The sequence below is a fragment of the Callithrix jacchus genome, chromosome 16 (genome assembly GCF_049354715.1).
Source record: "Callithrix jacchus isolate 240 chromosome 16, calJac240_pri, whole genome shotgun sequence".
In the NCBI taxonomy this organism is placed as follows: Eukaryota; Metazoa; Chordata; class Mammalia; order Primates; family Cebidae; genus Callithrix; species Callithrix jacchus.
This window is the reverse complement of record NC_133517.1, coordinates 97,441,523-97,464,602: the sequence shown is the minus strand read 5'-3', so window position 1 is coordinate 97,464,602 and position 23,080 is coordinate 97,441,523. Positions and strand designations below refer to the sequence as shown.

At 34.0% G+C, this 23,080-nt stretch overlaps 1 protein-coding gene across 26 annotated transcripts in view; it reads left to right on the top strand.

The window, feature by feature from the left end:
* Positions 1-23,080, top strand: part of VPS13B (vacuolar protein sorting 13 homolog B) — an 822,207-nt gene that overhangs the window by 389,462 nt on the left and 409,665 nt on the right. For all 26 annotated transcript variants that reach the window (XR_013528186.1, XR_013528187.1, XR_013528188.1 and 23 more), the window contains one exon: positions 12,614-12,834. Coding sequence is in view for 15 of the 26 variants with exons in the window: in XM_017965662.4 (XP_017821151.4) it covers positions 12,614-12,834 (221 nt within the window). In the remaining 11 variants the exon portion in view is untranslated. The remainder of the gene's footprint in view (positions 1-12,613; positions 12,835-23,080) is intronic.

Here is a 23,080-nt window from a genome sequence, read left to right as displayed (position 1 = left end):
ACTGCTTGTCTTTTTCATATGATAAATTATTTTATTTTCATCTTGTTTTTCACATACATCAGGAATGACTTAGGAACTGCAGAAGTCTCCATCTTTAAAGCATAAGATGCTATTATATTCTCAGGTTTTTTTTTTTTTCCTGCTAGAACTGAGACAGAAACTTAGTTTATTTTGTACTTAAAAAAAAAAAAAATCACATGCCAGATGGAGAGGGCTTGAATCAAATCGAAATTTCCAGTCTATTTTTCATAATTCCTAAGAGAATATAGAGTCACTGCATAATCAACATTGAAACATAAAGTAGAAACAACTTTTTAACCATATGGTTATTCTCATTGGCCAACCTACTCTGAGGAAAAGAGATCATTTCAAGACATTTAATTCCTCTTTTGGTCTTAAAAAACTATAGAAATTCATGTCTTATGAATAACCATAAATTTCTTTTTTTCTGCATTTAAAATGCTGTTTATAAAAATGTTTGGATATAAGCCTTTGATGCATATGTGTTAAGAAAAATTTGTTCTTCGTCTCTATACATGTCCCCAGATAGAAAACTAATTTGGAGGTTTATTTACTCATTTTCCAATTTTCAGACAGCCCTTTTGGTTTCAGTGTCATGTCTGTATTCTCTTTTTCAATCTTTCTTGATTATTGGGACTGATAGCATGAATTAGACTGCTCTTTTATAGCTTCCCCCTCTGGTCCTCAGTCATTTGCTATTTACACACGTTCCATCTTTAAAAAATGTGTGATATATTGCATCAACTCTCAATTCCTCTCTTATTCTTACTAGTCCTTTTTGATTTATAATGCTTTTTCCTTTGCATTGTCATTTTGTTGGTTTCAGAATGTAGATAACATTCAGTCATTTATGTTCAAGCAGATATGGGATGTCTAAATCCATGCCAACTCCTATTACACCCATTTCCAGTCTACCTCTTTGATACTACTGTTTTATCTTTAGCTCATTTTTGTTCAGTAAATGTTTTTTGATAAGTATAGAGGATGGATTGGGGGGAATCGGAGAAAGTAGGAAACCTGGAGGCAAGATTAGTTGAATATTTCAGGTAGCCACTATAGCTTAGAAGAAATGATTGTCAGAACCAGGGCAGTGGTAAGAGATACTGGGACAGAGTAAAGAAATGTTTAAAAGATTGCCAAAACCTGTCCAAACTTAATGACTGGATTAGTTATAGATAAGGAAGGAGAGAAAAAATTTCTGTAGAATAACTTCATCTGCTAGCTTAGATGTCTGTGTACCCATTTATATAGTTAACATTATGGTTAAGAATAAAGAAAGCGGGCCAGTTTTTGGTGTCCAGGGTGGGTTGGATGAATTTAGTTTGGTCCACATGGTAAAGTATCTGTGGGACATTCAAGTAAATAAATCTGATGAGCTGCTGCATATATGGATCTAGAACTCAAAAGAGGGATCATAGTTAGAGACACAAAATGACCATGAAGAAAACATGAAAAAAGATGGGATTATCCAAAGTTACTTATACAGTGACATATGAAGTGGGATCTGCATATAACCAGGTGGAGAACACTAATGTTATGGGATGAAAAAGAAAGGAATAATTCGTGATGGAAACTATCAATAGAAGGTCAAGTAAGTAGAGGAAAAACCGTGAGGCAATAGTCATATGGAAGACAGAGGACTGAATCCTTTATAAATGTAGCCGATAAAATAAGGACTAAATACTATAAATAAGATTTGATAGTTTTAGGTAACTGGTTTCTTTTATCACAATATTTTCAAAAGAATAATTTTAATACCAGTCAGTGATGGTGTCTTGAGGACTGAAAGGAAATGAAGAACTGATTTAACAAATAATTTGTTTAATAAATATTATTTGTAAAATGGCAGGAGAAAAAGGATGGTTTCGTGATGTATATATACCTTGATATTCTTTGGTTGCAGGAAAAAAATCAAGTCAGGATAACTAAAGCAAAAATGAAATTTAATGATTCGTTGTCTATATGAAGACAACTTTCACTTTTAGTTACATTTTAATATTATTCCCACCATTTGACTCTGAAGGTTGTGAAGACCTTGTGTTCAGTTAAAAATGTCTTTATCTTATTTTTACTTGTCCTCATAACTCCTGAGAAATTATTTTTCTCCATCTTTAGCATTGCTTGGTTATCATTCTGGGATTCCAAATTTCTATTAAATTCGCAATTCTTTGAAACCAGTTATTTAGATTCATGATGGAATAGACCACAAAGAACAGATTTTTGGGGCCAGGCACAGTGGCTCACGCCTGTAATCCCAGCACTTTGGGAGGCCAAGGCAGGTGGCTCATGAGGTGAGGAGTTTGAGACCAGCCTAACCAACATAGTGAAACCCCATCTCTACTAAAAATGCAAAATTTAGCCAGGCATGGTGGTGCACACCTGTAATCCCAGCTACTCAGGAGGCTGAGGCAGGAGTGATTGCTCGAACCTGGGAGGCAGAGGTTATAGTTCGCTGAGATTGTGCCATTGCACTCCAGCCTGTGCGACAAAGTAAGACTCTGTATAAAGAAAAACAAACAAAAAAAACCAGATTATTTTGTAACTAAGATTGTATACTCAAACCTTTTATTTTTTATGGAAATATTTTGGTATATTGTATCTGTTAATATTTATCTGACTTTATAAGCAGAAAATATGATATAAAATTTAATCATTTAAAAAATACTCAGGATTATAATTATGAATGGAATGAGAATAAATATAATAACATGAGACTTTTTATTCACACCTAAAAGCTTTTTCATCATCCTGAGAAATAGAAAAAAAAGACATAAATTTGATTCCGGCAAGCCCTGAAACATAATCTACAACTTTGTAGGTAAGGGAGTTAGTTGCTTCAGCATTCTAAGGGTATCTGTTTCTTTCTTTTAATTCCTAAAACCCAGACTCATACTTACTTCAACCATCTGTCCTCTCTATCCCACTCAGTCCTCCAGCCTTTTTTTGGATTTCTTTATCTTCCTAGATTCTCCATATTAGTCCCATTCATTCAACAAATACATATTAAGTACCTACAAAGTGGCTTGGTAGGTCACAGAGAATACAGATTTGAACAAGACAGATTGGTCCTTGCCGTTTGATATTTTACAAGGTATTGGGAAGAGTAGTGCAATAGTTCTTGGTTGAATCTTATTTATTACTGGCTATTGATATCTTTTCCTAAGGGTTATAGAGATTAAATGAGATATACGTTACTTTAAACAGTATCTGGTAAGTGCTCAGTAAAAACCATTATGGTTCTCAATATCTGCATAGGATTTCCACGTTCCATGGCCTGGTTTTCAATCTTTGCTGTTTCTCAGATACGTTTTCCTTTCTTGGTCTCTTCTGTTGCCATGTTCCTGGAACACTATATGGAACTCTCTCTAGACTTACAACTCTTTACTTCTTTTAATTCACTTGTGGAATCCACTCACAAAGAAGTATTAAAGAATAAAGTAGTTTGCTGAAGATGTACTACCACAGAGAAGAGGTGGTACCGGTGTACCCTGTATCAAACAGTTTTTAAAGTGGCTCTTAGTCTCTTAGACAAGTTTGTACATCACAGTACTATGTGGCACTTTTCTCTTCCTCTTTTATCTCTTGACCAAAGTAATTTCAAATTCCTCTCCTTTTGTCATGCAGAGTAATTTATTTGTGTATGCAATCCTTTTCGTGGTTTCCTTTCAATCTGAGGGTACATTTTAAAATCCTTAACATGACCAAGACCCTGTATGAGTTGGCCCTACCCCGCTCTCCAGTTGTACTTTCTACTGCACCCTCTGCTGCTTGCTTTGCCCAACTCCAGCCGTAGTAGCCTTTCTGTGTTCTTGGAACAAGTTCGGCACTGTCCTATCATAGTGCCTTAGCATATGACTTCCTCCTTCCCAATCTGTTCTCTAGGTGTCTTTCTTCTCCTCCTTCAGGCTTTAGGGTATTTCATTTACCAGATCCCTCAACTCTGTGCTGTCTTTGTACTCCAGTCATCACTTTCATAAACTTTAGCCTAATTTTAACTATTTTTTAATCAGTATCTGATTCCCCTACTAGGGTGAAAAGAGCAGGAGCCACACCTATCTTGTTCATTGCTCTGTTGCCATTATCTAGCACAATACATGCCACAGAAGCTCACTGCACATTCTCAGGCCACATGAAGTTTTCAGACTATTCATAGTAAATAGTTGTTGGCTGCCATAAGGGAGGAAGAACTTAAGAAATTAAAAAGTTAACTTCTAACTTATCTTAAGATCCATAAACAATTGAAAAATAATTCCTGGTCTTTACAAAAGGAAAAGAAAAAAAAAGCATTATGTAGATGATTAATAGGATGAACAAAAAGAGTTCTCTATAGATTTGAGATTCTTTCTATACTGAACTTGGACTCTAAAGTTCAAAATGAGGAACTGTTTGCTGAAATGTGTCATCTGATTTCAATTGCTGTGGAAAGGGAGAGATGATCTCTAATATATCCAGCTCCGATCTGTGTAGGGTGTTTGGGTCAAAATCAACATCTTGAGTTTCATTAGGGAGCACTTGCAGTGAGCCTTGCAGATGTAATTTCCTATATCCAGCCAACACCTCTGAGCAGATGGGTTTCTACACTATGCCTAGTAGAGGTTTGTTTTTTCTTCTTTGACTGAGTTGCCTGTGACTTTAATAAAATATTTTGACAGAAATGGAATATTGAGATCATTTATAAATTAAAACTTTGCTGTTGTTGGATTTAGTGAGTTTTAAAAGAAACTGATGTGAAAATTATTTAGCATCTGTGAAAAACACAGGGGCTGTTTTTCCATGTAATTCTTGTTTACCTTAGTGGTTTATATGTATTGTTCCATTCTAGGTTTTTTAAGTCATAGTTTTATAATCATAATTTCCACTTGTTCTGAAAGATGGTAATGTACTGTTACAATTATTATCTTTCCAGTTTCACTTAGTGTGTTTGATTTTAATCCTCAAACTGTATATGTAAATAGGATACCTATTGTAAGCTTTGGTATTAATTGCTAATAAGGGTAAGTATTTTTTTTAATCTCAAACATATCTAAACATAGAAAAGGTACAATAGAAGTATGGTTTTAGAATCTTATGGGATCATCATTGTATATGCAGTCTGTCATTATTAATATGTAGCACCTGATGTATTTTGAAATTCTGTTGTTAGATGCATATGTACCTGTAATTATTAGGTTTGTCTAAAAAGTTGACCCTGTTTATTGTTATGAAATATCCCTCTCTCTCTCTAATACTTAGTGTCTTAAATCAGTTTTTAACTGTTATTAATTAAAGCTACTTCAGCTTTCTTATGGTTATAGTTTAATGGTATATCTTTTTCCATCTTTTTACTTTAAACCTAGTTTTGGTTTTGAATGAAACTGTTTCAAAACAGTATTTTCTTAATCTTGCTATTTAGTGCAATCTGACACCCTCTGATTTTAAAATGGGGTTTTTAACATTTCCATTTAATGAAATAATGATATATTTGAACTCACTTGATAATTTGCTATTTGCTTTCAGTTTCTCACGTCTTTTTTATTACTCTGTTCCTCTTTTAGCACTTTATTTGCTTTATATCTGTATTTTAGTGTACCATTTCATTTTCTCTGTTCATTTTTTTTACTATGTATATTTTTAATGGTGGCTCTGGTAACTATATTATGATATGAATTTATCACTTTCTACCTCATTTAAACTCCTAACTTAATTCTGGTAAATTATGGAAAATTTGTTCTTATATCTAGTCTTTATCCCCCTGTATTGACCCATATATTTTATCTACATGTAACATAACCCAATGATACAGTGTTACAATTATTGCTGTATATATTCAGTAGTATTTTCAAGTACTTAAGAGAAGAAATGACAAATACTCTATCTGTAGAGTCTTTCATATAACCCACATATTTGTCATATGTTCTTTCTGTACATTGGAGTTAACACCTGAAAGTTTGAAGGACAAGATATTTCTTGTAAGGAAAGTCTGCCGCCATTGAATTACTGAGCGCTTGTTTATGAGAGAACCTCATTGTTTCACTTTTCGTTTTAAAGGGTAGTTTTGCTGGATATAAAATTATTGGTTGACTTTTTTTTTCTTCCTTGATAGTGTTATCAGTTTCCATTGATAGTGTTGCTGAGTGTGGACATTGTTCATCACTCTAAATTGTTTACCTCTCTTTGATCATGGCAGCAATGCTGCCAGTCCTCATAGCCTGCCTTATGCTCGCAGAACCCTCTGTGGTAGAGATAGAAATGGTCTCATGCAAGAATATCACAGATTCTCACTCTTCTTATCCAAAGTTCAACAGTTCTGCAAGCCTAAATGCTTTTCTCCTAATTTCAATCCTAGAGTGCTAAAATGGTTATGATTTTTGTTAAGTGTTATATCAGCTATATCCAGCTTTGCATTTATTTTTGGAAGGAATATTTTTTAAAACCTCCTTATTTGGCCATAACTACAAGTCTAACCCAAATCCTCTTCTTTTCTCAAGCTACTTCATATGTTACTAGTTTTCTGTTTTTGTTTTTTAATATTTAGCCTGAAAATGGTTGCATTTCACTGTCTCCTTAAATTGGCCCCATTACGAGTAAGGAAATGCAATTCATTGTGACTTATGCAGAAAAAATTACTCATGACTGCTTTAAACAGAAGACAACTGTGAGGGTGATATCCAGAGTTTGTGCAACAAATAGCACAAATATGTAATTACATACTCTCTCAGATTTTCATTTTCATGAAATGAAGTTCACCTTTGGATCATTCCAACTCTTTGACACCTGAGCTTTTCTTTTTACATTCCTGAAAATATTTAGGAAAGATTACTTTTGACTTTCATTAATGATTTTGTAAGTTTTTCTAACTTCTTTAATGTATTTTCATTCTTTATAGTAGCTATGATAAATTTTTTTTTACCAGTTTCTTTAAAGTTATCTCATTATTTTCCCTACTCAAGAGGCAACCTTCATACTACTGTCATGGAAGTCAGTGAAAGCATTGACAATTTCTCATCCAGACTGATCACATTCTTAATAGAGAGCCTTTGCAATTCTCCTAGAATTCCATTTCTCTTCCAAATAGTCCCACAGCTCACTCTTAGAAGAATTTCCCTTTTTTCAGAGAGAACTTACCGGAGTATCTTATCTTAAAATGACACCACCATCAGCTAGTGTCCCATTGCCCTACCAGTTGTTCTCCAGAGCTTTTATCAATACCAACATACTAAATATCATTTGATTAATAGTTCATTATCTTTCTACCACTAGAATGCAAGCTCTATGAAAGCAGTGAGTGTGCATTGCTCGTGCTCTGTCCCTAGACCTTAGAATGAGGTCACACAATTTTAACTCAGAATATTTGTTGAACAAAAGACTCTACCTTACTAGAAGCAATCCTCATACTGCTGCCAATGTTTAGGACCCAGCCATTTTTACTCATTCATTCCCCTGCCTCCCTTTCTGCCTTCCTTTTTGCCTCCCTTTTTGCCTGCCTGCCTCCCTCCCTCCCTCCTTCCCTCCCTCCCTCCTTTCCTTCCTTCCTCCCAGCTTCCCAACTTCCCCTCCTTCCATCCCTTCCTTTTGTTTACTGTTTGCTATGTACTGTGTTTTTGGAGAACTTGCTCATAAACTTTATATTTTCCCCATGCTGGCATGTAAGAATATTGAGATATCTTTTCACCTTATCTAATCAGGAAAACAAACCTTTTAATTGTCAAATCGAATAGAACTTTTTAAAATTCTTCAGATCATTGGTTGATTCCTTGTTGAATACCTTCCTAACCTCCTGGATAACCACTCTCCTTTGGTTTTCTGTGGCTCTTGTCCACTCATTATATATGTTCTTCATGGGTTTTTTTCCCTTTCCTGTGCCTTTCTCTTAAATACAGGTATTCTTTATATGTACATATTCCCTAAACTTTAGCCATCATCTTTCACTGATGGTTTACAAATCTATAAGATTTTCACATACCTGGCTTCTTTGTTCCTTTCTTATATGCACAGATATTGGTTTTATCTATAATAATGTTAAGGACTGAATATTTGTATTCTCTCAAATTCATATGTTGATCCTTTAACATCCAGTGTGATGGTCAGGAGGTGGGCCATTTTGGAGGAAATTATGTTTCTGTAACATCATGAGGTTGGAGCCAGTGGGATTATTGCCTTAAGAAGAAAAGCAAGAAATATCAGAGTTTCCTCTCTCTCGGTTCTGTGAAAACAGAGTGAGAAGGTAACTCTCTATAATCCAGATTCAAAGAGTGTTCTTACCAAAACCAAATCTGCCAGCACCTTGATGTTAGAATTTCCAGAGTTCTTAGAGAAGAATATCTATTGTTTAAGCCACTAGTCTATGGTATTTTGTTATAACAACCTTTGTTGGCCAAGACAGCTATCCACCCCATTGCACTGATGTTACTGATAAAATCTTGTCTTATAGAGTAGTAGGAGTCCTCAATACCAATTTACCCTAAGTTACACATTGTTATAATATTCATATTTTTTGCAAAACTATAGGGGGACTACTAATACCTTTGCTGTCTGAAGGGCAGTGCTATTCTTTTCAGTCCCTTCTTCTTTTAAAAGCAGTGATTATTCTAGTTTTGCATTTTTTACAATTGAAATAATGTTTTACAGAATCTTAAAGAGTATTATATTTCTTTATGAGTAATGAAATTTTGATGAGTGAGTCATGATTAAGCCAGTAATGACTTTCAGAAGTAAATAGTAGTTTTAGTAGTGACATAGATTTCTATTGGTAAAAGATTTTTCACAAATTTGAAATCAATTATCTCTTAATAGTATTGTCATTATTATTATATTTTGTACATGCAGTACATTTCATATTTCCTAATAGAAAACAGTATTTCAAATGTAGAATTTTAGTTATAGAACAAATAAAACTGTAGGTTGCTTATTTTCGTTTCCTTTCTGCACCTTTCAATTGTGTTCGTCTTCTATAAAGATGGATTGTATATTATGCATAATGTCTTGAGTTTTTAAAAAGTACCTGTTACTTAAATTAACATCACTTAGAATTAACAAATACTTTATCTTACCTATTATTTTATTTTGAGATGGAGTTTCGCTCTTGTTGCCCAGGCTGGAATGGAACGGCTTTATCTTGGCTCTCTGCAGCCTCTGCCTCCTAGCTGAGACAGGAGGTTCAAGTGATTCTCCTGCCTCAGCTTCCTGAGTAGCTGGGATTATAGGCATGTGCCACTACGCCTGGCTAATTTTTTTTTTTTTTTTTTTTTGGTATTTTTGTAGAGACAAGGATTTCTCTATGTTAGTCAGGCTGGTCTTGACCTCTGACCTCAGGTGATCCACCCACCTTAGCTCCCAAAGGGCTGGGATTACAGGCGTAAGCCACCTTGCCTGGCCTTAACTGTCTTTAAATAAATTAAATGCTAACTAGTTTGGGGAAACATTCTCAGCAATCTTGGCCTATGTACATTTGTAGTACATCTTTCTCTCAAGTGTTACCTTCACAATAGGTGGTGAATGTTCCGGTTACACTAGTTCATACTTGAAATACAAACCTGACTGAGTCACTGGCTTGTTGAACTTAAGAAAAACCTCACTGGCTTGTTGAACATAAGGAAAAAACTGGGAGAAGAGGAAGACATTTTTTCTTGTTATTTCTTTTGACAAATTAAACATTCAGTGACTAAGGTAATGAAAACAAAGAAAACTGAGGAAGTATCTCCAATATTAACCAACATTCTTTCCACATTTGCTGAATAGATATTTGTAAGGTGATTCACACTGGCCTCAAGTACATACACTTTTTCCTGTAGTATAGTAGAGTGTCTTTTGAAAGGGAAAGACTGATTATCTTTCTAGAATATTGATTCCTACCCAAAAAAGATTCAGAATCATAAATTATATTTCTGTGATAAGAGTTTGTATAGTCACTGTTCACTAACCCCAACATTAACAAAACGTTTTTATATTTATATGATTAAAATTATTTTTGTGTCACGTAAACCATAATCTTCTGATCATAGCATGGTGTAAAATCGGCAACATGTGATGCTATATAAAGAAACCCACTGTAATTTTCTTTTTAAGTTTCACTCAGTTGTAAGTTAATATGTTCCTTTGGGGACCTCCTCCCTGCTCTACCCCTTAGTGTTGACACATGTAACGCATAGTCTCACTGGTGGTTCTTTATTTATTCATTTAGTCCCATAGCTTTCTGTCATATTCACTTTCTTTGACATTATTTGGTCTGAATTACATCAGTGTTTGGTCATCATTTTCTTGAGAAATATTTTGTTTGTATTATTTTCTCTATTGATAATATAGAGGGGTAACAAATTCACATACAAATGGGATTCTCAATCTTCCTGCTTAATTTTTTTCTTTAGACATTTTGTTTGCAAATTTTTGAATTCTGCCAGCAATATTTTCTCTAAAATGAAATACTGAGATTGTAGCATTAGAACTTTCCAAGTAAAATAATCTTAATCTTGAAGGTCTTCCCAGGTTGATAGAAAGCTACATGAAGTTCTCAGAATAGTATGTGGATCTGGAAAGTCACGGATGTCTGAACATACTTTATGGAGTACCCAGAACATTATTTTGCTAGTATTGCAGGTAGATAAGGTGTTTTTATTCGGGTGTGTGTGTATGAAAGGAGTACTTGTGCAGTTAATGTGTTTTGTGAATTTTTCTCACAGTGAGAAATTGTGGAATTTTTGTTGTTACATGTTAACATTTCATCTTCTAGGTATAGTGTGCTTTTTAAAACAATCTGTATGCTAAATAAATGGACCTGAAGTACTACCTTAAAAGGTTTTTTGTAAAGAGTTAGAATATGATATGCCCAATTTCAGTGTATTAATCCGATTCCAAAGAAGCAGCAGAAATGTAACTGTGATAGTACCAATGTCATTTGAGATTTTTAAAAATTTAACAAAGTTAAATTTGGTGCTCTTCCATCCAACATAACCTCCATTTAGCATTTCTTGGATAAAATAAAGGTTTGAAAAAAATATATAGCTCACTACTATTTTTAAAATATGTAAACTGAAATCATTCCAAAATATTTTAAGACAAATTTGGCAGAGCCTTTATTTCTTAAGTAGCGTGGAATTTCATGTAGGTTTTAAAATAATTTTAGAATTAGTTACAGATGATTTGGTTTGCTATACTTACTAGGGGGGAAAATCTTTTTAATCTTGAGACAGGCAAAGTACCATAGTACTGACCACACATTATTATGCAGTTATCATTGTTTCCAGTCAAGTTATTGTGAACTACTATGTTGCTAGATTTATTTTATTATGCAAGTCAAAGTTTCTAATTTTATAATAATTTTAACTATATTTGGTCAAGACATTTTTAATATTCAAACTTATGAGACCCTACATTCTGGTGCCTACTGAGTATTGAATATAAATTTAGACTCTAAAATATTCATAGTATGATCTACTTAGTAATTCACTTGGTATCTTTCCTTCTATGAAAAAACAAAGTAAGACTACAAGTGCAGTGATCTCTGATCTCATATCTGCCTGGGCACATCCATCACCCACAGAGGGAAAAATATATATGAAGGAACTATAACTAAGTGTTAATAGTATTTATTATCCGGGGTGGCAAGATAGAATGTAAATTATGAATGGTTGTGATATTTTCTTCTTTATATCTTATATTTCCCAAATCATCTGCAGTCTGGTACCTATTACCATTCTAGTTTGAAAATAAGTGTCCTCAATTTGTTCTAAAATAATTTAATTACTAAAAATTATGTTCATATTATACTCTCTGTACTGACAAGCACTAGTAGAATTGTAAAGTTCAAAATACATAATAAATGTTTAAAAATATTCTGATACTAAGTGGACTTTCAAAAGTTATTTCAAAAATTACTTTTCTTTACAAGAAATAAATGGCTTTATCTCAGTTTATATTAATAAATTAATCTTACCTGAGATAAGTTAGTAAAAGCTAAAAGTATTAAAAGGGAATTTTGCTTTTAATCCTGAAATTTATGAATGCCAATTTTTTATCAAGTACATTTTATTTCAAAATAACTTTAATATAAGAATAATCTAGGGAAATATCAAAATTCATTTTGGGTCTAACCATCGGAGGTTTTAATTAAGAAGGTCTAATGTTCTAGGAACCTCTATTTTAAATTAGCATCCCACGTGATTCTGATGCAGGTCATCCAACAGACCATATTAGGTTGTTTTTCTTTTCCTCTCTCATTCCATGGCAAGATCTATGGTCATTTTCAGTCCCACAGAAAACATCTTGCATTACATAATTTGATCTGTTTTCTCTGGCTTCCTAGTTATGGTGCATACATCCCCAACGGTTTCACAGTACAACTGGCTAGGGTATGGGAAGAGGAATTTAGAACTTCTATTTTTATTTTTATCTCATATACAGAATTTCTATTAATGTATGGTTTATTGTGTATATAATTACTGAAAGAATTTTACATAGGATGTCAATTGTTTAGCACTTTGATCTTAGGAATACTATATTCACTTTTTATAATGCAGTATTAGTCATAAGTGTTAATTGTTTAACATTTTACTGTCAAGTGACAATTAATTGTATTTTTGCTTGTGTGCTTCCCTATTCCCTTTTGTCCCCATATCAGGTGATGCTTTTCCTTGGACTATCAGCTTGCATCATTTCAGCATATATACCCTTCTTGGAAAACAAGTGACGCTTTGCCTAGTGGAACCTATGGGTTGCACCTCCACTCTAGCTGTCACATCTCAAAAACTACTTGCTACTGGACCTGATACACGACATTCATTTGTTGTCTGTCTCCATGTTGACCTAGAGTCACTAGAGATAAAATGCTCTAATCCCCAGGTTGGTACATTTGATTTATGAAAGGAAATTTAAAGTAATGTGATTTAAAAGCAATTGTTATCCATTTTGTTGAAGAGTTCTCTTAAGTATCCTAAATTATTTTTAATTTGGCCATCAAGATCAGGGTAGTTAGATTAAGAATTGCTTTGAAGCTCTCTCAATTTGTGTAATTTAAACTCTTCTGAAAATGTAATGGTAGCAGCACAAATGCATCTTTTGGCTGATGGAATGAAATCAGTTGCAGATGTAATGTTTTTAAACGCTGAAGAACTATTTTACTGTCAGACTGGAAGAGTCCGTTAAACTGATCAAATGTAATTTTCATTCAGATTCTCACTCAGAACTTCTCTGCTTATCATGCAATATTTTTTTAAAAGAAGATTTCAGTTGTCATAGACTAATCATGTTGTATCTTGCAATTTTACAGTTTAATATGAATTTAGATCACTTGGGTTTGCACAAATAGTTGCATTGCAATTTATCACTTGTTTCTTTACCCTCAGATAGACTATGCTATATTTTCTACTTGGATTGTCAAAGCTGAATACTAGAGTTATATTTTAAAATAATCCTTTTTAGAATATTATTGGATATTCTAGGTCAATATTGACAAATCTATATTTATCTTAGCATTAATTGTTTTAAGCCACTGTTTAAAGAGTGTTTTTTTAAGTAGGTTCAAGTTAGTTGAGCTTCTTGGCACATGCCTTTAGTCCCAGCTACTCAGGAGGCTGAGGCTGGAGGATCACTTGAGCCCAGAAGTTAGAGGCTGTAGTGTGCTATGGTTGCACCTGGGAATAGCCACTGCACTCCAGCCTGGGCAGTAAAGCAAGACTCTGTCTCTTACAATTTTTTGTTTTGTTTTAATTCACTTTTTATGGAACAGAATTAAATAAAAATATTAAATGTTTTATACTTTACTATCACATGACAATTAACTGTATTTTTATTTGTGTGCTTCCCTACACCTTTCCTCATATAAGTGATACTTCTCCTTGAATCAGTTTACATTCCTTATTTTCTAGAGCCTCTTCATTGAAACCATCCTCATCCTTCTTTTCTTCCTGTCTTTCTCTCTTTACTATATACTATACTGCTTGATTTAACTTTTATGTGTATTCGTGTACTTTGAAAAGATTAGACCTAATACTAATAATAGATCGGTAAGAGCCATATTATAAAAATGCATATAATTAGAATTATGACAAGGCAGCTGTATTAAAAGAACACTATTATAAAAACTTTAAAACTCATCCTCCATTATAATAAAAGTTACTTCTTTTCTTCTTCTTCTTTTTTTTTCTCCCCAAAGACAAGGTCTTGCTTTGTTCCCCAGGCTGAAGTGCAGTAATGCGATCATAGCTCATGCAGCCTCAAACTCCTAGGTTCAAGCAGTCATCCCATCTGAACCTCCTAAATAGCTGGGACTATATGCACATGCCACCATGACTAGCTAATTTATTTCATTTTTATTTTTTGTAGGGACAGGGTCTTGTTTTATAGTCTGGGGTGATCTTGAACTCCTCGCTTCGAGTGCTTATTCTGCCTCAGCCTCTCAAAGTGCTGGGATTACATGGTGTGAGAACCATGCCATGAAGGTCATGTCTTTTAGAATCAGTAGTGAATACTTTTGAATGCTACTAAATATTTCAGCTTAATGGCCATTTGCCTTTCTATTGTAACCCATAGTGATATAGAAGACAATAATTATGAAATGACTTATCTTATTTGAGATTACTCTTCGTGAGCCACTGCTAATGGTTGCTTTAAAATGTTTCTAAAAGGAAGGCAAACTGTTATGGGTTGCTTTGTGTCCCTGCAAAAATATATGTTGAAGTTCTAACCTTATGTATCGCAGAAAATAACATTATTTGGTAATAGGTTTGTTACAGAAGTAAGTTAAAATGAGGTCACCAGTGTGACTGGTATCCTTATAAAATAGAAAAATTTGGACATAGACACATACAAAGGGAGGATGATGTAAAGACACGCAGGGAGATTGCCATGTGAACATGGAAGCAAAGATTGAACTATTGGAGCTGTAAGCCAAGGAACACCCAAGACGACTGGTTCTCACCAGAAAAGCTAGGCAGAGAGCCAAGGAAGGATTGTACTCAGAATTTCAGAGGGTGCATGGCCCTACTGATACCTTGATTTTGGATTGTAGCCTCCCAGACCTTTGAGACAATATGTTTCTGTTGTTTTAAGCCACCCAGTTTATGGTACTTTATTAAGGCAGCTCTGTCAAAATAGAATATAGAGGAGCAGATTCAACTTCTTTAGACCCTTTATCAAAGAAGTTATTAAAAAGGAAAACCCTTAGCATGGCAGTAAAAGCTTTATCAGCCTATCTTTCCCGCTGATTATTCCTATATACTCTGGGAAAAATTCAAAAATTAACAGTTGACTATTCCCACATAATTGCATTTTCTCAACTTGTTTTAAAATAATTACATTACAAAATGACTTTAAGGCAGCTATTAGAAATTTTATGAGTTGTAAAGGAAAGCACACTGAATGAAAAGGTAATAATTCTCAGCTGAGGAATAAAAAGTATAAAAAGAATCAAATAGAATTTTAGAACTAAAAAATACAATACCTGAGGGAGGAAAACCATATTGTATGGGCTTTAAAGGTAGGTAGACTGGAGATGATAGAAGAGTTGCTAAACTTGAACATAGATTAGTAGAAATTACTGAATTTGAAAAAGAAAGGAAATAAGTTTTTTTAAAAAATGAACAGAGCTTTAATGGCTATAGAACAGAAAGGTCTAATATTGTGTACTACTTGGTGTTTCAGAAGGAGAGGAGAAAAAGATTGGGATTTAGAAAAAGAAGAGATAATTTCAGAAAATGTTGCCAATTTGGGGGAAGAGATAGTCTTTTACATATCTAAGAAGTTCACCTTATCCCAAACAAGATAAACCCAAAGTAACACACATTTGGACACATTGTGATTAAAGTATTGAAAACCAAAAATAAATTTTTAAAAAAGCAGTTACAGGAAAAGACACATTCCATATAAGCAAACAATTATTTGAATGAGAGTAGAGTTTCCTTAAAAACCACAAGAGACAGAAGCCATTAGAACAATATTTTGAAAGTTCCAACATAAAAGAACTGTTAACCTAATGAAGATACCCCATAGAAATGTAAGAGAAATAAACCCGTTTTTAGATGAAGGAAAACTAAGTAAGTTTGTCACCAGCTGCTCTGTTCTACAAGAAATGCCAAAGGAAATTCTTGAGGATAAAGGAAAATGATACTGGATGAAAAATTAGATCTTCAAGAATGAAGGAAAACCAACAGAAAGGGTAAATGGCTGAGTAAATAATTTTGAGAAAAACTATTTAAAAAATATGTGTGACTTTTGAAAGCAAAAAGCACAAAATTGTCCGCTGTTTTTTTCAGTGTATGTAGATGGAAGATACAAGACAACTATAACATTAAGGCTAGAGGAAGATGGAGTAAAAGGATCTATGGTTGCCAAGTTACTATATCTCATATGAAGTGGTACAATATAAACACTTAAGCAGACTGAAAGTTTTGGTGTGTATGTAAATGCAAAAATACAAAAGGATAGAGCCAAAAAGCCAATAGAGGAATTAAAATTAAATACTAAAGAAGATTCAAAGAAGCCAAAAAAGTTAGGAAAAGTAACAAAGGAACAAGAAATGAACAGTAAAACAGTACAAAAAATAAAATAGAGCTAAGCCAACTATATTAATGATTACATGAAATATTTATGGTCTTAACTAGGGATGTGCAAACTAATGCCCGTAGGCCAAATTTGGCTATACTCATTTACATATTGTCTATGATTTCTGCCATGCCATAACTACAGAACTGAGTAACAGTAATAGAACAGTATGGACTACAAAGCCTAGGATATTTACTCTCTGGCCCTTTACAGAGAAAGTTTACAAATTATTGGTCAAGACACTTTAATTAAAAGGCAAAGATCTATAGAGTGGGAAGAAAAGCAAGATGCTACCATATAATACCTAAGATTGTATTTTACTTGAAATATAAAGAAACCGATTATAAATAGATACATAGTAAAAGATACAGCATACAAAGCATAAGAAGGCTGGACTTACTTTAATCTTAGATAAGATTAAAAAATAAGTGTGTTACCATAGATAGTGACATGAAACAAAAATTAACAAAATGAAAGAAAAAATAGACAATTCTCGAATCATAGTAAGAAATTTTTATTTATTTTTATTTTTATTTATTTATTTTTTTGAGACGGAGTTTTGCTCTTGTTACCCAGGCTGGAGTGCAATGGCTCAATCTCGGCTCACCGCAACCTCTGCCTCCTGGGTTCAGGCAATTCTCCTGCCTCAGCATCCTGAGTAGCTGGGATTACAGGCACGCGCCACCGTGCCCAGCTAATTTTTTGTATTTTTAGTAGAGACGGGGTTTCACCATGTTGACCAGGATGGTCTCGATATGTTGACCTCGTGATCCACCCGCCTCGGCCTCCCAAAGTGCTAGTATTACAGGCTTGAGCCACCATGCCCGGCCTATAGTAAGAAATTTTTATAGTACCTCTTTCAGTGATAGATAAAACAACCAAATTAAAAATAAATAATTGAAGATATAGAAGATACGAAAATACTATGAACTCAGCTTGATCTAATTGGCATTTGTAGAACAGTATATCCAACAACCATAGAATGTACTATTTTACAGGTATACATGGTCTCATTTTTAAGAGGATTAAAATCATGAAAGTATTATCTGACTACAGTCAAATTAAATAGAAATTAATAATAAAACAGCTAGAAAAACTTTAAATATGTGAACATTAAACAACATGCTTCTACATAATTTATGAGGCAAAGACAAAATTATTTGGGAAATTAGAAAATACTGAATGACACCAAAAAAAGTAGATAAGCTAAGGCAGTGTTTAGAGGGAAATATAACTTTAAAGACATATTAGAAAGGAAAAAAGATCTTAATTCAGCCATTTAGGTTCAACTTTAGAAAGCTAAGAAAAGAACAGGAGAAACCCAAAATAAGTAAAAAGAAGAAAATAATAAAGACATGAGTAGATATGAATGGAACAGTTAACAAAACAGTGAGAAAGAGATAGAAAATTAAACCCATGAACTGTTCTTTGAAAAGATCAACAAAATTGATAATTCGTTAGCTATACTGAAATAAGAAAGAGGAGAAAAAAATGCAAACTATTGATACCAGGAATGAAGGAGTATTGATAACATTAAAAGCACAATAAAAGAATAATGAACAACTTTATGCCAACAATTGCAAGAACTTAGATGCAATGGAAATTTTTATCAGAAAATAATTGTGTCAAAGTTGACACAAGAAGAAAAGAGAAAATTCGAATAGTTCTGTATCTTTTGACAAAATTGAATGTGATGTCAAAAACTTTTCCAGGGAGAAAACTTCCAACCTACATGGAGGAATTCTATCAAATATTCATGGAACAAATAACATAAATTTTTCACAAATGTTTTCCCAGAAATAAAGGGTAAAGTATCCCTGCCCAACTGGTTTTATGACCTAGCATAACTTTAATAACAAAACTTCAAAAAGGCTTTACAAAAGAAGAAAATTAGGTATTAATATCCCTCATTAAAATGATACATACATTCTTAATCAAATATTAACAAATCAAAGATATCTAAAAAGCATAATACATAATGGCTAACTAGGATTTATCTAAAAAATGCAAGTTTGGTTTAACATTCAAAAACCATTCAATAAAATTTACTATAATAACGAAGGAGAAAAATCATATAATCATCTCAATAAATCCAGGTAAGACATTTAACAGAATTCAACATGCATTCATGATGAAAAGTCTCAGCAAATTACAAGTTGGAGATAACATTCTCAAACTGATAGAGGTTATAGAAGAGAAAACAATGGTAAATATCGTACTTAATAGTACAATATTGAATTGTTTCCCACAGAGACCAGGGAAAAGCTCAGGATTTCTACTTTCAACACTATTTTGTATCATATTAAGAGTTTCTAACCATTACAGTAAACCAAGAAAAATAAAAGACATAAAGGTAGTAAATGAAGAAATAAAGCTGTTTGGATATAACATCTATTATAGAAAACCCAAAAGGAGTCTAACCAACTGTTATTACAACTAATAAAACTCACCAAGCTTTTATGAGACCAAGTTAATGTATTAAAACCAATTGTACTAGCAGCAAACAACTAGAAAATGGAATGAAATCAATTTCACTTTTACTAACATCCAAGAAACATAAATGAATAAATCTAACAAAAAATATCCCAGACCTCTATCCTGAAAACCAAAAAGCATTGCTGAGAAAACTAAACGCCTAAAAGAAGTAGAGAGATATATCTGCTCATAGATTGGAAGACTCAAGTTGTTGATGGCTTATTGATCTTGATATAGGACTTAACCAAATTTAAAAACTATTTTTTTGAAGGACACATTGAGAGAGCAGAAAGCCAGACATTTGGAGAAGGTGTTTTTTACAAGATATTTTTCCAACAATGGACTGTTATCCAAAATATTTTAAAATCTCCTCCTTGCCCTCCCCTCCCCTCCCCTCCCCTCCCCTCTTCTCCCCTCCCCTCCCCCTCCCCTCCCTTCCCCTTTCCCTCCCCTCCCCTCCCTTCCCCTTTCCCTCCCCTCCCCTCCCTTCCCCTGCCCTCCCCTCCCCTCCCCTGACCAGGCCTCCCCTCCCCTCCCCTGACCTGCCCTCCCCTCCCCTCCCCTCTCCTCCCCTCTTTGTTCTCCTCCCCTTTGTGTAGTGACACGATCTGGGCTCACTGCAACTTTCTCCTCACGGGTGAAGTGGTTCTCCTGCCTCAGCCTCCTGAGTAGCTGGGATTACAGGTGTGCACCACCATGCCCAGCTAATTTTTGTATTTTTGTGGAGATGGGGGTTTCACCATGTACCAGACTGGACTTGAACTCCTGACCTCAAGCAGTTTGCCAGCCTCAACCTCACAAAGTGCTGGATTACAGGTGTGAGCCACTGCGCCTGGACTAAAAATTAGTTTCACTCAGTAACACGACGAACAATAGATGATAAGCATAAAGACAAATAATGGAGAAAAGACTTCAACAGATACTTCACAAAATATTTAAGTAGTCAATAAGCATATGAAAATATGCCCAATATCATTATCAGGGGAAAAACATGAAGAAATAAAACTACACACCTATTAGATTGGTTAAAATAAATGGTAGACTCCAAACATGCACCAACTGGAACTCATCATACACTGCTTGTGAGAATGTAAAGTGATGTAACAGCATTGGAAACCCCTTGGCAATTTCTGAAAAAGTTCAGCACACACCATACAACCCAGCCATTCCTCCCTGAGTATTTCCTCTGAGAAACAAAAATATATGTCCACAAAAAGTCTTTTACAGAGATGTTTATAGCAGCTTTTTTTGTATAGCCCCAAACTGGACACAAGTCACAAGTTTATTATTAGGAGAATTAGTAAAAAAAATTATGGCCTACTCATATCAAGGTAATACTAGTCAGCCATTAAAGGACTGAATTACTGATAAAATGCAAAATCATTGATGAATCTTGGGATCATTATGCTGACTGAAAAAACCCAGGTGGAAAAAGAGTACTTACTTTATAATTCTATTTATGTAAAATATTAAAATATGCAGATTACTATTAATATATAGTGATAGAAAGTAGGTTACGGTTGCCTGGAAGCAGGACAGGAAGAAAGAAGGAATGGGGGTGATAGGAAGAGGACACGTTACAAAGGGATATGAAGATTTTTTCGAAGATATGGAAGTATCGTTTTTCTAAAGTCATAGTTCATATTTAGTAGTAGCTCAGTCTCTCTATAAAGCTACATATAATTGTCCCCTGCTACTTGCACTTACCTACCAAAGTTCTTATAACTTAGGAAAGATTATTGTAGCTGTGAGAGGATAGTCCTACTCCACATGTTCTGGTTATCCATAGCTATCCTAGCTAACACAAAAGAATTCTTAGATTCCATTATTATTCATATTTAAAAAATTTTTCTTTGAGATACTTAATCGTTTTGTGATTTTTATGGTGTTAGTAAATATAATACTCTGGCTCAAAACTAGAGTATTGGGTGTATTCTCTAGCTATCTACCTTATTTGGAGCTAAGCTCAGATTTTGTTGTTGTTTAAATATAAACCAGCTCTAAGCAAAGTCATCAGCTGGCTGGGGCCTGTGTTTGGCCTTGTATTTCCCTCATATGTCTCTTCCTTCTCTGTTGTCCTTTCTTCAGTTATCAGGTTTCCAGGGCCAGAGCTTCCAGAGGCTCCCAGTGCCTCCTTTCTTCTGTTCTCCAGATACCAAAAACCTTTTATCAAGAATTATTCCAAGGCTGAGTGAACCTTATGCATTGAGAGTTCATTTTTACTCAAAGTATAATCATTCTTTTTTTTTTTTTTGAGACAGACTTTCGCTCTTGTTACCCAGGCTGGAGTGCAATGGCGCGATCTTGGCTCGTCGCAACCTCCGCCTCCTGGGTTCAGGCAATTCTCCTGCCTCAGCCTCCTGAGTAGCTGGGATTACAGGCACGCACCACCATGCCCAGCTAATTTTTTGTATTTTTAGTAGAGACGAGGTTTCACTATATTGACCAGGATGGTCTTGATCTCTTGACCTCGTGATCCACCCACCTCGGCCTCCCAAAGTGCTGGTATTACAGGCTTGAGCCACCGTACCTGGCCCTAAGTATAATAATTCTTATATCTTTATGTAATTCCACTTTATCTTCTCAGTAAATCCTCATAAACAAAATTGTGTTAAATTTTCACCACCTGGTATAACCAAAGTTGATCACAAGGTTGTTGGGAAGTCTGATATATTTATGCAAATATTTTGTAAACACTGAAATGTTATATGAATATCATTTTGTTAGTGTAGACTGACTCTGATTCAAATATGAGACCCTCTTTACAAATTGGTGTGAACATCCCTGGTGAAATATAGCAACATTCCTGAAGAGATGTGAAACCAGAAAACAATAGCACTAAAGAATCTATGTATACTGAGAAATTTGGTGAGGGATTAATACTCTTTGATATCTTCATGTGACATTAACCTAAATTTTAATGACAAAACATAAGACTCTAAACATCTTTGTTGTGAGTGATTGCTTCAGCTTATGCTTCCCAACTCTTTGGATTCTTTCAAGATTCCAAAGGATGGCTTGATATTTTTTGCCATATGCAATAAGCAAATACTATTGAGTACTCTATGTAAGGCAGACATGAAGTAAACAAAGATGAATAAAACAAACATACAAAGAACATCACATTTACGTACGTCATAATCCAGCTGTCGAAAGCCACAAGTACAGAACAAATCTTGAATATATCACAAGAAAATACATGTATGATACCTTACATTCAGGGGAACCAAGATTTGATTAACAGCTTACTTCTCATAAGAAACCATGAAGGCCAGAAGAACAGCATGTTTAAATTATGAAAATAAAAAAATAAAACTTCTCAATTTAGAAGTTTGTAATTAAGCAAAAATAACTTCTATAAATGGAAACTAAAGAAAGACATTTTCAAAGACAATGATCTATCACCAGTAGGAACTGCATACAAAAAATACTAAATAACATTTTTTACGCTCAAAGGAAATGACACCAGATGGCTGAGCATCTCTTCAAATGTTTATTGACCATTGAGTTTGCTCATTTGCAAATTCACAAATAATTTATATTTTCCTGATTACTAATAAGATTGAACATTTTTTCAAATGTTTATTGTCCAGTGAATTTGCTCTTTTGTGATTTGTTAATTCATATCATTTACCCAGTCTTCTATTAAATTCATTTTTCTTAGCAATTTGTAAAAGCTTTCTTTATACTCTATAAATAACAAACCCTGTAACTGTAATGCAGTTAATTTTCCTTTAAACTTTTGACGTCTTTTGCCAGAAATGTTTAATCTCTCATGGTCAGAGATACCTATATATCCATTTTTATTTTCTGGGTATCCTGTCTTAAAAAGAGTATCATGGATCCCTAAAATGCACACAGATATACATATGACCATAGGATCCTAAAATTAATGACTCAGAATTTCTTTCTTGTGCTTTCTCAATTATCCATCCGTTTTTGTTATTTGTTTTTGTTTTTCAAAATATATTTGTTGTAAAGAAGAGGTGCAAATCAATACTTCTTGTCCTTTTTATACCATTGGCTACTTTGATTATCTGACAAAAACTGTGAGCCTTTTCTCAGAATGTTG